The following is a 12,635-nucleotide window of genomic DNA, read 5'->3' on the forward strand; positions in this document are numbered from 1 at the left end:
CATTTTTAGCTGAACAGTGAAAACAGAGTGGAGTTTTTTGGTTGTTTGTTGTTTTGTTTGGTTTTACCTCTTCTGGAAGGACTGGCACACTGGTCCACACTCTCAACCTCTGCCCTTTTTTCCTCCCAGGGCAATATATGATCAAAGGCTATATTGTGTCAGTCTGATGGGAGTTCAGGGAAAAACAGGTGAAGTGAGGTGTGTGTGTGTGTGTGTGTGTGTGTGTGTGCACGTGCACACACATGTGCTAGCATGCTTTAGAGAAAAGAGTACCTCAAAGTGATGAGGACTGGGCAGAGGGAAGGCTTGTTGAGTGAACAAATAAATGAATGAATGAACAAATGAATGAATAAAATGCTCAGCCCTGCAGTCTCCTCCGCATCCTTCCTGGCCCCATGTGGAGACAAGCCTTCTCCCTAGAGCAGGTGATGGATGGCCTTTGGTACTTAGCTCCATCATCATCACACCCTGTAGTACCCCCTGAACAGACTGCCACCACCTCTCTTATAGATCATTAAAAGGGAAAAACCTGGGGCTTACTGGAAAATCCTCTGTCTGTATCGCTTGTTCCCCAGGTTCTGCGGTCATGACTGTGGGCCAGGGGAGGACCGTGCAGACTTGTACAACCAGGCACGGAAACTGTTATAGAAAGTGCTCAGATGGAATCCCGAGCGATGAGGCCTGGGACGTGGGGCACGCGGTGCCCTTAGCAGCTGGGCGGCCAGGGCGAACCGTTTGCAAAGAGGGCTGCAATTGCTCCTGGCATCGCTGCAGGCGCAGCCGTTCACGTTGTGACTCTGCAGCAACTGCCACCGAGAGGGGAGTTCACTTTGCCATCCCATGCTCTGGGCTCGGCTGTGAGACTTGCTGTGGCCAAAAGGATATTAGCAAATGCAACACAAGCAGAAGTTTGAAAAGAGCTTGCACATTGGGGTTTGTCCACTTTGGGCTCTTTTTCTTTTTTAAAATTTTTGACCAGAAAATTACAGCCATGTGAGGGGCCCCAGGTGAACCAGCCCAAATTTCGGCCCACCGACTCATGAGCAAATACAATGTGGTCATTTTAAGCCACTGAGTTTTGAGGTAGTTTGTTACACAGCAATTGATAACTGATACAAAAGTCTTAAGCAAGTCATTTACTTCCCTGTGCCTCAATTTCGTTATCTGTAAAATGTGTGAGCATTAATTAAATAATACATATAAAGTGCCTAATACAGTGCGAGATGCTTTCTGAGCACTCACTGAATGGCCGCAGTCGTTAAGCTCCTCCCTGCCTGGCCATCAAAGGGGGTCTAAGGAGGTCAATGGACTTGGCCGAGCTGGCATGCGGTGCAGCAGGAATTCAGACCCAGACCTGTCTGTCATCAGGTTGCACTGCTGTGATGCTACCTTGCCTCCCCTGCTGAGCATTCCCCTTCTCTTCCTCTGTCCCTCTGCTTCTTAGTTCCTACTCATCCAAAGGCAGCAAGATGAAAAGATCACCCTGGCACACAGGAGCCCGCCTAGAGTGTCACTTTTCTGAATGTCCTCCCTTCCTGTTCTCCCTCCTGCTCTCAACCGTCCAGTCTCTCACACGTGCGCACTCCCTCACCAGATACGCACGGATCCCCTCCTGGGTGCTAGCACTGCAGTGGGCTCTGGGCGCAGCGTGGGGACAAGGGCCAGCCCCACAGAGCTCACGGGCAGGGCGCCCCCCGTGACCCCCTGTCCAGCATGTGCTAGGCCCGGTCTTGTGCTGTATCCTCAGTTCAGATGCCACTCTCATCTCTCTGATTCTAAACTCCTTGTGGGCAAAACCAGTTTCTTTCACGTATCCATCCATCCCACCCTCCCTCCTTGGCACTGGCAAGCACCCTGGGAGCACCGAGATGCACAAGACTGTGGCAGAAATGGACTCTCGAATGTTCACAACCCCCCTCTGTGCCCTTCTGCAGTGCGGGGGACCCAGCAGCTGGCCCTACGTGCTTGAATTGAACGGAATTTCCGGGTAACTACTGAACACTCAGTGTGCAGTCAACAAATGATCTTGGAGGGGTGCTGTCGGCACCCTGAGGCTCCCACGCCTCCACACGCAGCACAGGGACAGAGCTGGGGGCGGGGACGCTGGGCCCCTCCTCCTCCACCAGCTCCCAGCCCCTCCCCTGGCCAGGCAGGGCTCCTCCTGCCGTGTCTGAGGCAGCCTGCCTGGCTGCCTGTCTCACGCCAGTGGCATTTCTGTCCCGCTGCCCTGACCTGTGACTAGCAAGGCAGGTGTGCGTGGAGCACCTGCTGGATTTAGGCCACTGTGCTGGCACCCCCCACAGGGGGACAGAGAGAGACACCACCATCCTCCTGATCTCTGACAACCACCTGGCCCCGTCCGATCCACAAACGGCAGAAAAATTACCCGCCCCATTTTTCACAGGGGAAACTGAGATGAAGGGACTAGGCTGAGGCCACACGGCTGGGTTCGAACTGAGCCTTTGGGCCTTTAGTGCAGTGCTCCTCAGCAGGACTCCCAGGGAGCTCGCGCTGCAGCGGGGAGACAGGATGCAGGCATACGAGAGATGTTTGTACAAGTGCCATAGGAACTCACAGCCCGGAGGCGGCGGCTTTCTGAAGGCGTGGGGTTAGGTTTGAGCTTGAGAAATGAGCACGACACAAACAGGCAGGGGCAGAAGGACGGCAGCTGTGGGCAGGGGGCGTGCAGGGGGAAGAAGCAGAGGGAAGGTGTTTGGTATGAGCAGGGGGCGACAAGAAGGGGAGCCCAGCGGGAGGTCAGAGGCCCAGGCAGGGGTGGCCAGGGGTCCCGGGACGTGGAGCTCGGGTGTTTGGACAGTGTGGAGGAAAGTGATCTACTCAAAGAGGGGCCTGAGGAACCTAAAAGGGATCTAGACGAGGGAACACCTGGTCTCCCCAAACCCTCTGCAGAATTCTGAGTAGGACACACCCCCTCGGGCCCGGCCTGGCACATTTATCACCCTCCCTTCCCCCACCGCGAGTGTATACAGCAGCCAACAGGCTCACCAAGGAGGTGCAGATAATAATGATGATGATAAAAAAGGAGTAATAAGCTCTTCTGATACACCATGCCCTTTTGTTTTCTTTGTTCTAGGCATGTTTCACATATGGGATCTTCACTTCTCACAGGAGTGTGCATTAAGTACTGCTGTCTCTATTTTTAATGCTGGGATTCAAACCCAGGTCTACTGGCTTCAGAGTCTGTGCCTTAAGCCAGTAGGCTGTTCTGCCCCCCAAGGACCAGCTGATGCAAAGACATATGTATTCTCCAGCAGCAATTCCTCCCTTGAGAGTGACCCAACTAAAAGCTGTCCAGAGGCTCAAGTTTTGCTTCTTAATTTGGAATCTTAGAATTGCAAGTTTCAACTTCTATCTAGGCACTCTCAGCCTGGTTTTACTGATTGGGAGACTGAGGCCCAGAAAAGCAAATCCCTTGCCCAAGGTCCCGCAGCTGGTTAGGGTCTGTGGGGGGCCTTCTGACCCCAGGTCCAGGGCTCCACACAGCCTGCTGCTCCTTCCCCTCATTCCAGGCGTTTTCAAATCTAATTTTAGCAGCAGAATTCCCTCCCCCCACCACACACACACCTTTAATGAGAAGCTTTATAAGGAACGCCTGTATATTTAAAATGTAACAGTTCTACTCTGTTCTGATTGCTGTGGGATGAGGGGCCTGGCACGCTACCTGCTGGGTCTACCCCGCCCCACTCCCAAGCCTCTCTAAGGAAGCCAAAAGCTCCTCCCAGCACAGTCTGTAAGCTCCTGCACCATAGCTGTGTGTGTGTGTGTGTGTGTGTGTGTGTGTGTGTGTACACACGTGTGCGCTCCTCGTTCGCTGGCCTTCTCAGATTCTAACACCCATCTCAAGTGTAGTTAGGTCTTGACTCCAAGCAAATAGCAAGGTCAGCTCTGGGCCAAGCTGTGATGTTCTGAAACTACACCTTGGAGATGGCAAGGTGGGCTTGCCCCGTCTCCTCACCTGATCCTGGGAACAGCGCTCCACTTTGCAGATGAGGATGCGGAGACCCAGACGAGCTGCATGGCTGCCTAAGGTCCCACAGTGGTTAAAGGGCAGCCACGACTCAAGCCTGTGCCACCTGCCTCCAAAACCCACATTCCTGCGCTCAGGAGGCTGCACACACCCACGCTCTCCCCACCTCCACTGTGTGTCCTTTGCTTTCGTGGGTTTCACATCCGTCAGCTACAGGTCGTCTGAATCTCTCGTGAACTTTTTACAAACTAGTCATGCCCAGGCCCCACCCCAGCTGTAAAGACTCGGAAGCTGGGGCTGTGAGTCATCACATCCCAACAGGGTGAGCCACTGTCACAGGGCGCAAGACACAGCAAAAAGGCTCCGGGGCATCCCAGACCTCTGCTTCGCCTCCCTCCAGCCCCCAGACCGCAGTGACCCTGTGCAGAACTTACGGTGTAGAGCTCATTGGTCACCTTCAGGAGCTCCTCGTGCATCTGCAGGCCAATCTCCTTGCTCTGGAATGTGGAAGAACAAATGTCAGAGGAGGAGCAGTTTGCTGGTTGCATTTACCAATTTCTTTTCAACACAGAAAGGTCAGGAATGTTTGTGGTGCAGTGGGAGGGGTGCAGAAATCACCATCAGCCTCCCTGACCTGGGCCTGAATTCCTCAACTTGTGTCCATGAAACACGGCCACAGAGAGGTTCCCTGCAAATGGGATGCCCTGGTCATATAGTCTGGAGGATCCTACACATCATTTCCCTACCTTGGTGACTCACTGTGACAACAGCATATTAAAGATTCTGGAAAGCCCCACAGAATCTTTCTTTAATTCTGTGTGTCCTGAGCTGGTATGACCAGAGTTCCTTGCTCAATACTCTGATGAGAGTGGGGTTCCATAGAACATGGTTTGGGAAACAATGATCTAGCCTCTCAATGGCTCATGAGAGTAAAGGATAACTCTCAGGTGATCCAGGAAACACCTTCCACTAGCAAGCCAGTGCCCTCCTGCTTCCCGAAGGCTTGTCTTCCTTGACTACCAATCAGCAGGTGGCACCTACTCAGACAACTTCCTGGCTTTCAGGGCCTGGTTGTCACAGACACCCTAACCCTCGGGTTAACACCACATTTCAGTTCCGCCCTCCCCTGTGCTGGTCCCTGGCCTGTCTAACCTCGTCCTGTCACTGCCTGGATCCTGACCTGGTGGCAGGTCCACACTGTCAAGGTGTCTGCTACAGCAAGGGAACAGGATTAGCAGAAAGGCCTCTGGCAAGAGATCTAGGCTCTCACTTCTGCAGTGTTACCAACTGCCTGATTGGCCTCGGAAAGTCACTTCCCCCTTTGAGCCTTAGCTATCTCATCTATAAAAAACAAGCTTACATTAAAACAACACTTCCCAAAGCATGGGCTGTAGGTAACTGCTAGGTGCTAAACTAGACAAGGGGCAGGGAGGCTTCTGTGACTACATGCATTTGGAGAAAGCTGGTTGAACAAAGGTAGACAGGTTTGCTTACTGTAGGACTTTTCAGTGCCTTTAATATCCTTACATACATGGAGACTTTCTAAGAGGGGCCCCCAGTATGTAGTTTTGTTAACCACAATCCTTTTTCGGTGAGGCGACTTACATGATATTGAAGGACACCATTCATAAAACAATGTGAAAACTATCTCTAGGTTCTACCCAGCCTGAAGAATTTAGGATTCTTTGTTATTTTATTATGATTATGATTTTGGTAAATACTCTCTGCTATGTCTGAATGTTTGTGTCTCCCCAAAAACCTATATGTTGAAATCCTGTATGTTTTACTCTGCCATCCTAAGGCTGCATCCCCTTTTGCTCCTAAGATGCCTACCGGCAGCCATCGAGGTTATATGCTTTCTGTGCTAGCACTCAGTAGAAAAGCTAAAACGTTCTCCTCGACCATATAAGTCCTTCTCTTCTATCGAGTTAAGTCACATACTTACCCCGGGACTAACAACATGTACCAGAATCCACCATCTCAAGTTGGGATGGGGTCATCTTCCCTTAAAAAGTTTGCCTGGAGGAATGAATTTAAGGGAAAATTCACGGCTCTCTTGGAAACAGGAAGGGTGAGAATGGATGGTGCGGAGGGAGGACCATGAGGGCTCCCAGTGTGATGGTATTAGGAGGTGAGGTCTTTGGGAGGTGATTAGGTCCTAAGGGTGGAGCCCTGATAAATGGGATTAGTGCCCTTATAAAAGGGACCTCAGAGAGCTACATTGCCCCTTCCACCATGTGAAGACACAGCAAAAGGTGCCCTCTATAAACCAGGGAGTTAGCCATCACCAGACATCGAATCTCCCAGCACCTTGATTTTGGACTTCCCAGCCTCTAGAACTGTGAGAAATATGTTTCTGTTGTTTAAAAGTCACCCAGGCTATGGAATTTGTTATAGCAGCCTGAAAGGACCAAGACACTCTCCCTGTCTGCCCAGAGCATCACATTACATTTCTGTATTGAAAACGGGAGCCCTGCTCTCTGCTCCCGCCCAGCTGAGGCATCCAGCTCTCCCTTCCAGCTCCCTCAGCCTCACAGCGGGACTAGCTGCAGAGAAATTCTAGACATTACCTAATCCAACAACCACCTACTTTGACAAAGAGGGAAACTGAGGCCCAGAGGGGCAAAGTATCAGTGCAGAGTCTCTGGAATTTACATACATGTTGCCGGCACTATAATCAAGATATAGAACTTCTGGCCGGGCACAGTGGCTCACACCTGTAATCCTAGCACTTTGGCAGGCTGAGGTGGGAGGATCGATTGAGGTCGGTTCAAGACCAGCCTGAGCAACATAGTGAGACCCCATGTCTACAAAAAATGAAAAATTAGCTGGGTGTGGAGGTGTGCGCCTGTAGTCCCAGCTACTCGGGAGGCTGAGAGAGCTGCAGGGACCAGCCTTCCTCCTGCCCCATGCAGGGCAGGAGCCCTCGAAGCCAGTGGTCGCTGAGGGAGGCTTGGATCAGAAATGTCTTCTCAGGCTCCTTCTCCTCACCCTACAGCCCTTTCTTTCTCTCAGCTTCTGGGCCCAGATTGACAGGAATCACCCTCTGAGGGCTGTCTTTGCTTGTGCCGGCTCGCTTAACAGACAGCAAAAGTCTTGAGGCCATTCCAGAGATCGGACAGATCTCCCTCCAGCTCTGGTGATTAAAGAAAGGCGACCCGATCCAAAACCGCAGCAGACCCTGTGCAGAACTTTCTGTGCAGAGCTCACTGGGACCTTCGGTAGCATCCTGTGATTTCCACAGTGGTGCTCTATGAACCAAACCAGCTACTGCCACCTCCTAGTCTCCACAATTCTCTCACGTGAGCGGTCGCTTCCTCAGTTTCCCCTGTGGCTCCTGCCCCTGACATCCGTTCCCTCACTGCTGACTCCAGACTCTCCGACATGCCCCAGTGGCTTCCTCAGTCCTCCCACTCACCAACACCTCTGACACCCAAGGCTCTGTTCCTTATGTATTTATTTGTATGATCTAGTTTTTACAACAGGTAATAAATACACATGGTTGAAGAAATTCTAACAGCCAGCAAGGTCAGGTGGAGAGAATCAGTCTCCCAGGCTCCCAGAACCCCACCCAGAGGCAACTGCTATGAAAAATGTCTTCTGATACCTTCCAGAAATCGTCTATGCTATGGCTATACGAGCACACGCCTGGATACTGTATGTTCTCTGTTAACACAAATGGGACTGTACGATACACACGTTTGCGTCTTGCTTTTTCGCTCAGTGCTGTGTCTGAGAGATCTGTCCATCCCAGCCCACGTGCTCTCCACCCCATTTTTGCACAGCTTAGGATTCCATACGCCGGAGGTACCAAAATTAATTCAGCCAGCTCTTTAGGGATGGGCGTGTAGATCGCCTCTAGTCTCTTATCATTTCAAACAATGATGTACTGAACTTCCTTGTGCCCTGTCACTACGCACACAGGCAGGGACCCCAACCTAGCAGCAGCTCGCTGGGGACAGTCCTGCCTTCACAATCCCCTCCAGCCCTGCCTTCCTGGCCCCTGCCCCTGTCCCAGCTACCTCCCCACATGTCCCTTACTTCCTGGTGACCAGCGGCCATGTCACCATCCCTCAGGCCTCCCTCCTGTGCTCGATCCTGCATGATCTTGAACCCGAGCTCAAAGACCTGTATTCTTCGCTGTTGCAAAACAGTGTGGTCTAGAAGTCCCCTCATCACGTGAACCTCAATTATCCAAAGGAACTCCTGAACTTTCCCACGCCCCTCGATTTTGGTCAGTGGGATAATATCTTCCTGGGCTTGTTGACTGGAAGCCTGGGAGTTGTCTTCAACACTTCTTTTTATCCCTCCTCCTCAATCCAATCTGTCACTGCGTCCTGCCTTCAGACCGCACAGTCCTTTGTTCTCTGTAGCAAGCGAGCTTGTCCCCCACTCCCCGCACACACCCATTCTTGGCCTTCCTGCTTCCAAGAAAGCCGTCAATTTGCCCTGGAATTCATTCCTCTAGGAGAGTTCTTCGACGGAAGCTGACCCCATCCCAACTCGAGATGGCAGGATCTGGTATGTGTTGTCAGTCCATGGGCGCGTAGGTGACTTAAGTGGATGGAAGAGAAGGACTTATATGGTCCAGGGGAAGATTTTAGCTTTTCTACTGAGTGCCAGCAAAAAAACACATGTAGCCACAATCGCTACCAGCAGGCATGTTAGGACCCAAAGAGGACACAGGCTTAGGAAGGCAGAGCAAAACAAGCCTGGCTCCTTTAATGACCTCCTGAGTAACTGACTGAACTGAAAACCCAGGGCCTGCCTCCCAGTGACCTTCCACTTCTGTGGGCGCATCAGCTAAGCCACCGTCAGAGGGGAGCAGTTTCTGTTACTTGCAGCCGAAGGCATCCTAAAAGGCACCACCGGTTCCCAGAGCAAGTGCACGTCACTGAAGACCCAGATCACTGAGGCTGCCTCTTAACAAAGACCCGGGTTCTCGTCTCTTTGAGGTTATAGTCCGTTCTGCATGCCTGCACCAGTGGAACTTCCTAGAAATGTATTCCACTGTGTCCCTCCAAAGCCTCCACGTTGTCTACAGGATCAAGTCCCATCTCCTTAGCTTGACTGTTGAGGCTCTACCGACTAGCACAGGCCTCATGAGACATAGAGAAGGTGAATTTCGGGGCCAGAGAGACCTGGGTTGGAGGCAGGGCTCTCAGTCATTAGTCCCTCGGCATCGCAGCATCCCTGCCTGGAAAATGCATACCTTGTTATGTCTTCTCTGCACTTGTAAGTGATCTTGCTTGTTTACTTGTTTATTCATTTATCACTTGTTCCCCCCGCCCCGCTCCAGTGTCAGCCCCACGAGGACAAAGAGACTTCCTCTGGCGATGGATGCTCAGAACTCCCTGCTACTGGGAGTGCTGTGGGCAGACAGCCTTCAGCTGAGAGCGCCCTTCAGGGATGGCCTCAGAGGACAAGGTGACATTCCTTCTGGGTGTGGCCCTCACCCAGAGACTGGTCAGTGTGGGACACAGAGGCCTGCCTCTCCCTGTCCTAACCCAGACAACTGCGAAGGGCTGTTCCGTCGTCAGAACTCCCTACTGAGCTGGCTAAGGCTTCCATAAGGCTGCCGGCCTCCCAGCTCGACCTCACCCTGCTACGTCGCCTGCTCTCCCAAGGGGCTAATCCCAGGAACACTTCCTAATCACTCTCTTAGATACTAAATTGAGATGTCTCACGGTCTGCTTCCTGAGGGAACCAATCAGCAAAATCTTGCTTCCCCATTTCTGCATCCCTGTAATGCCACGGAGCCTGCCACATTGTGGGTGCTCACTAAATATGTTTGTTGAATGAATCTATGAACGAATGAAGTGACGGTTTCTCAGAGCCTTAGTTTCCTTATCTGTAAAAGTGGGACCATGTCCCAGGACTCATGAAGTCCTCATGAGGATGAAAAGAAATAACACATTCGGCAGCACCTGGCACCACCTGAGGCACAAATAAAGTCCCTGGGAAACAGAAGTGCAGGCTGAATGAACACCCCCGAGCCACCAACGACAAGGCTAGGAAGTTGCCCAGAGAAGGGACTATAAAACTGAGTCCTTTATTAACTCTCCCCATAAGAATCTCCCAGCTGGGTGAGGGAGAGAGAGAAGAGCACAGATAATTCTAAGGCAGGAGGAGGCAGAAAGGGCCAGAGGGAGTGAAGGGACGTGGTGTGGGCGAAGCAGTGGAGAGGATGGGGGAGCGCTCCCAGAGCCTTCTCGCCATGCACAGGCGCCAGAGACCACCTGGTAGGCGGCAGGCACAGGCTGAGCAAAGGCACGGAGACTGGGAACAGCGACGAGACTTTTGTGAGAAGAGGCGCTCCACAACGGAGAGCAGGAGACGAGCCTGAGGGGGAGGCCGCACAGATCACGGAGGCCAGCGGAGAGCAGGCTTGACCCAGAGCGCGCCTGGGAGCCAGCGGAGGTCTCAGAGCGGGCGTCTATGGCAATCCAGGCTGTGCTCCAGGAGGAGGAGGACACCCGAGTACAGAGGGTGGTTTGCGTGGGGAGGGGCCGGTTCTTGTGTTTCCCCAACAGGACGGTAAGCCGCCAGGCGGAACCAGCCCGCACCCCTGCTCACCCCGCTGGCCACAGGGTAGGTGCTCAGCAAATAGTCGCTGAGCGGCGCAGGACTCAGACGCATTATTTTTTTTTGGTTGGGATTGGTTTGGGGAAGGGAAATAGTCTCAGTGATGGTTCCAGAAACTACTGAATGAGGGACCCAAACCAAACATTCCGCCAGGAACAGGAGGCCAAAACCCTGACGATCTGTAGCAGACCACCACCCCCAGCCCCTGGGGACCCAAATGATGGTACGAGTACGTGCTGTGCACATTTCTCACATACTTCCGTGCCTGCGGAGGTCAGGAGGGGCAGGCTGCTTCCTTCGCACACAGGAAGCGTGCGGACTGCGGAAAATGGTGACATGGAGCCCAGGAGGCTCCGCCACGGCAGCCCTGGTTCCTCGGGGCGGAAAGGCCACCGCCTGTCCTTCAGACCCAGAGAGCCTGTGAGATGAGGGTAACCCACCTCAAGGGCCAGCCACCGAGAGGGCAGGTGTCCCCAGCCCTGCCTGGCTCCTTTGCCCCTTTCTTCTGCCCGCAGCTAATAGCAGCTAACCTCCCTCAGGGCCGGTCACCCTTTGTGCTGGGGGCTGTCCTGTGCATTGTAGGATGTTTAGTCCCATCCCTGGCCTCTGGCCACTGGATGCCAGTAGCATTCCCTCCCCCCAACCCCAAGCTGTGACAACCAAAATTATAGTATCTCCAGATACTGCCAAATGTTCCACAGGGGACGAAATCATCCTCCAATGAGAAATCCTGCCTTAGACCAAGGCCTCCAAGTGGCAGCTTCTCTGGCCTGCAGACGTGAGGTTTTTTCGGGTTTGTTGTTTTTTTTTTTTTTTTTTTTTGGCCATTCAGAAAATCTGGATCCTTTCCCAGCATTTAAAAATCAGGCTATTTCCCTCACAAGTCCTGATTTTCAGCTTCTCTGGAAACACCAGAAGATCCAGCCACACTGAGCCCCTGTTTCAAGCATGGCGGCCCCTTCAGATAGGGCTGTGCTCTCAGCTTGGCCACGTCACATATCTGGCCCACGGAGGCATTGAGTTTATGACCCAGACCCCAGTGGGGTCTCTCAGGGGAGGAGATGGCGTCCAGTGTGTCTACGGTCAGTTCCTCACTGGCTTTGATTCAATTTACGTAGGCATTTATTGAATATCTAGTAGATACCAGCCTCAACTAAGCACTAAAGACACAAGGCCAAAGGAGACACAGTCCCTGCTCTCAGGCATTATCAACAGCAGCTAGCATTTAGGGAGCACTTGACATTTGTTGAATACTGTCCAAAGTCACTTCCATACATTATCTAATTTAAACCTTTAAGATAAGTACACCTTGACAGATAAGGGAGGGCTAGAGGCTCAGAAGGGTTGAGCAACGCAACTCGCCCAAGGCTACACAGCTGGAAAGTGAGTGGCCGAGCCCGGATTCGGCTTTTGGTTGATCTGACCGCAGAGTTGGCACTCACAGTGACTTACCGTGGTCTGCTTCCTCGGGGCCTAGTACGAGAGCACACAGGTGAAGAGAAGCCATCAGAATGCTGCAATAGGGACGGGTCCAGGCTGCAAGGCAGGCACGCCCTCGGGACACCACCTACCTGTCCAGTGCACTTTCTCATCACCTGCGCAGGAACCTGCACTCCTGGCCCTTGCCCCGACTTGCAAGCACATCTAGTCCTCTTTGTCCCACCTGCCCTGCTAGAAATAGACCAGTCATGACAGCCATCTTTTGCTTCTCCCTCCTCCTTCTTCCGATAACAGAAGATGAGATGTGGGTGGGCCTGGGCCCTGCTTGCCTGGCTACACAAAGTGATCCACCAGACACGGGACGGGGCCTGCCTGGCATGCTCCAGTGCCTTGTCTCCAGTGATTGGATGGGAGGCAGACACGTGCCAGGGCTGAGCCAATAGAAATCTTCCCTGGGAGCTTTCTCATAGCCTCACTCTCAGATCATCTCTCTTCCGGGGCTGCTAAGCAGGTACAGTGGGAGTCTTGCACTGCCCGCAGCCCCCTTGCCCGCCACAGGAGAGAGTCAGAGTCTCAGTCTCCAGATCCAGTAGCGCCTACACAAGATTTACCTCTGGACTTC

General features: G+C 52.7%; 1 protein-coding gene across 3 annotated transcripts in view; it reads right to left on the reverse strand.

Annotated features, from left to right (window-relative positions):
• Positions 1-12,635, reverse strand: part of SRGAP3 (SLIT-ROBO Rho GTPase activating protein 3) — a 242,111-nt gene that overhangs the window by 83,150 nt on the left and 146,326 nt on the right. For all 3 annotated transcript variants that reach the window (XM_012646635.1, XM_012646627.1, XM_012646643.1), the window contains one exon: positions 4,423-4,485. In XM_012646635.1, the coding sequence (XP_012502089.1) occupies positions 4,423-4,485 (63 nt within the window). The remainder of the gene's footprint in view (positions 1-4,422; positions 4,486-12,635) is intronic.

The sequence above is a fragment of the Propithecus coquereli genome, unplaced genomic scaffold (assembly GCF_000956105.1).
Source record: "Propithecus coquereli isolate 6110/MARCELLA unplaced genomic scaffold, Pcoq_1.0 Scaffold107, whole genome shotgun sequence".
In the NCBI taxonomy this organism is placed as follows: domain Eukaryota; kingdom Metazoa; phylum Chordata; class Mammalia; order Primates; family Indriidae; genus Propithecus; species Propithecus coquereli.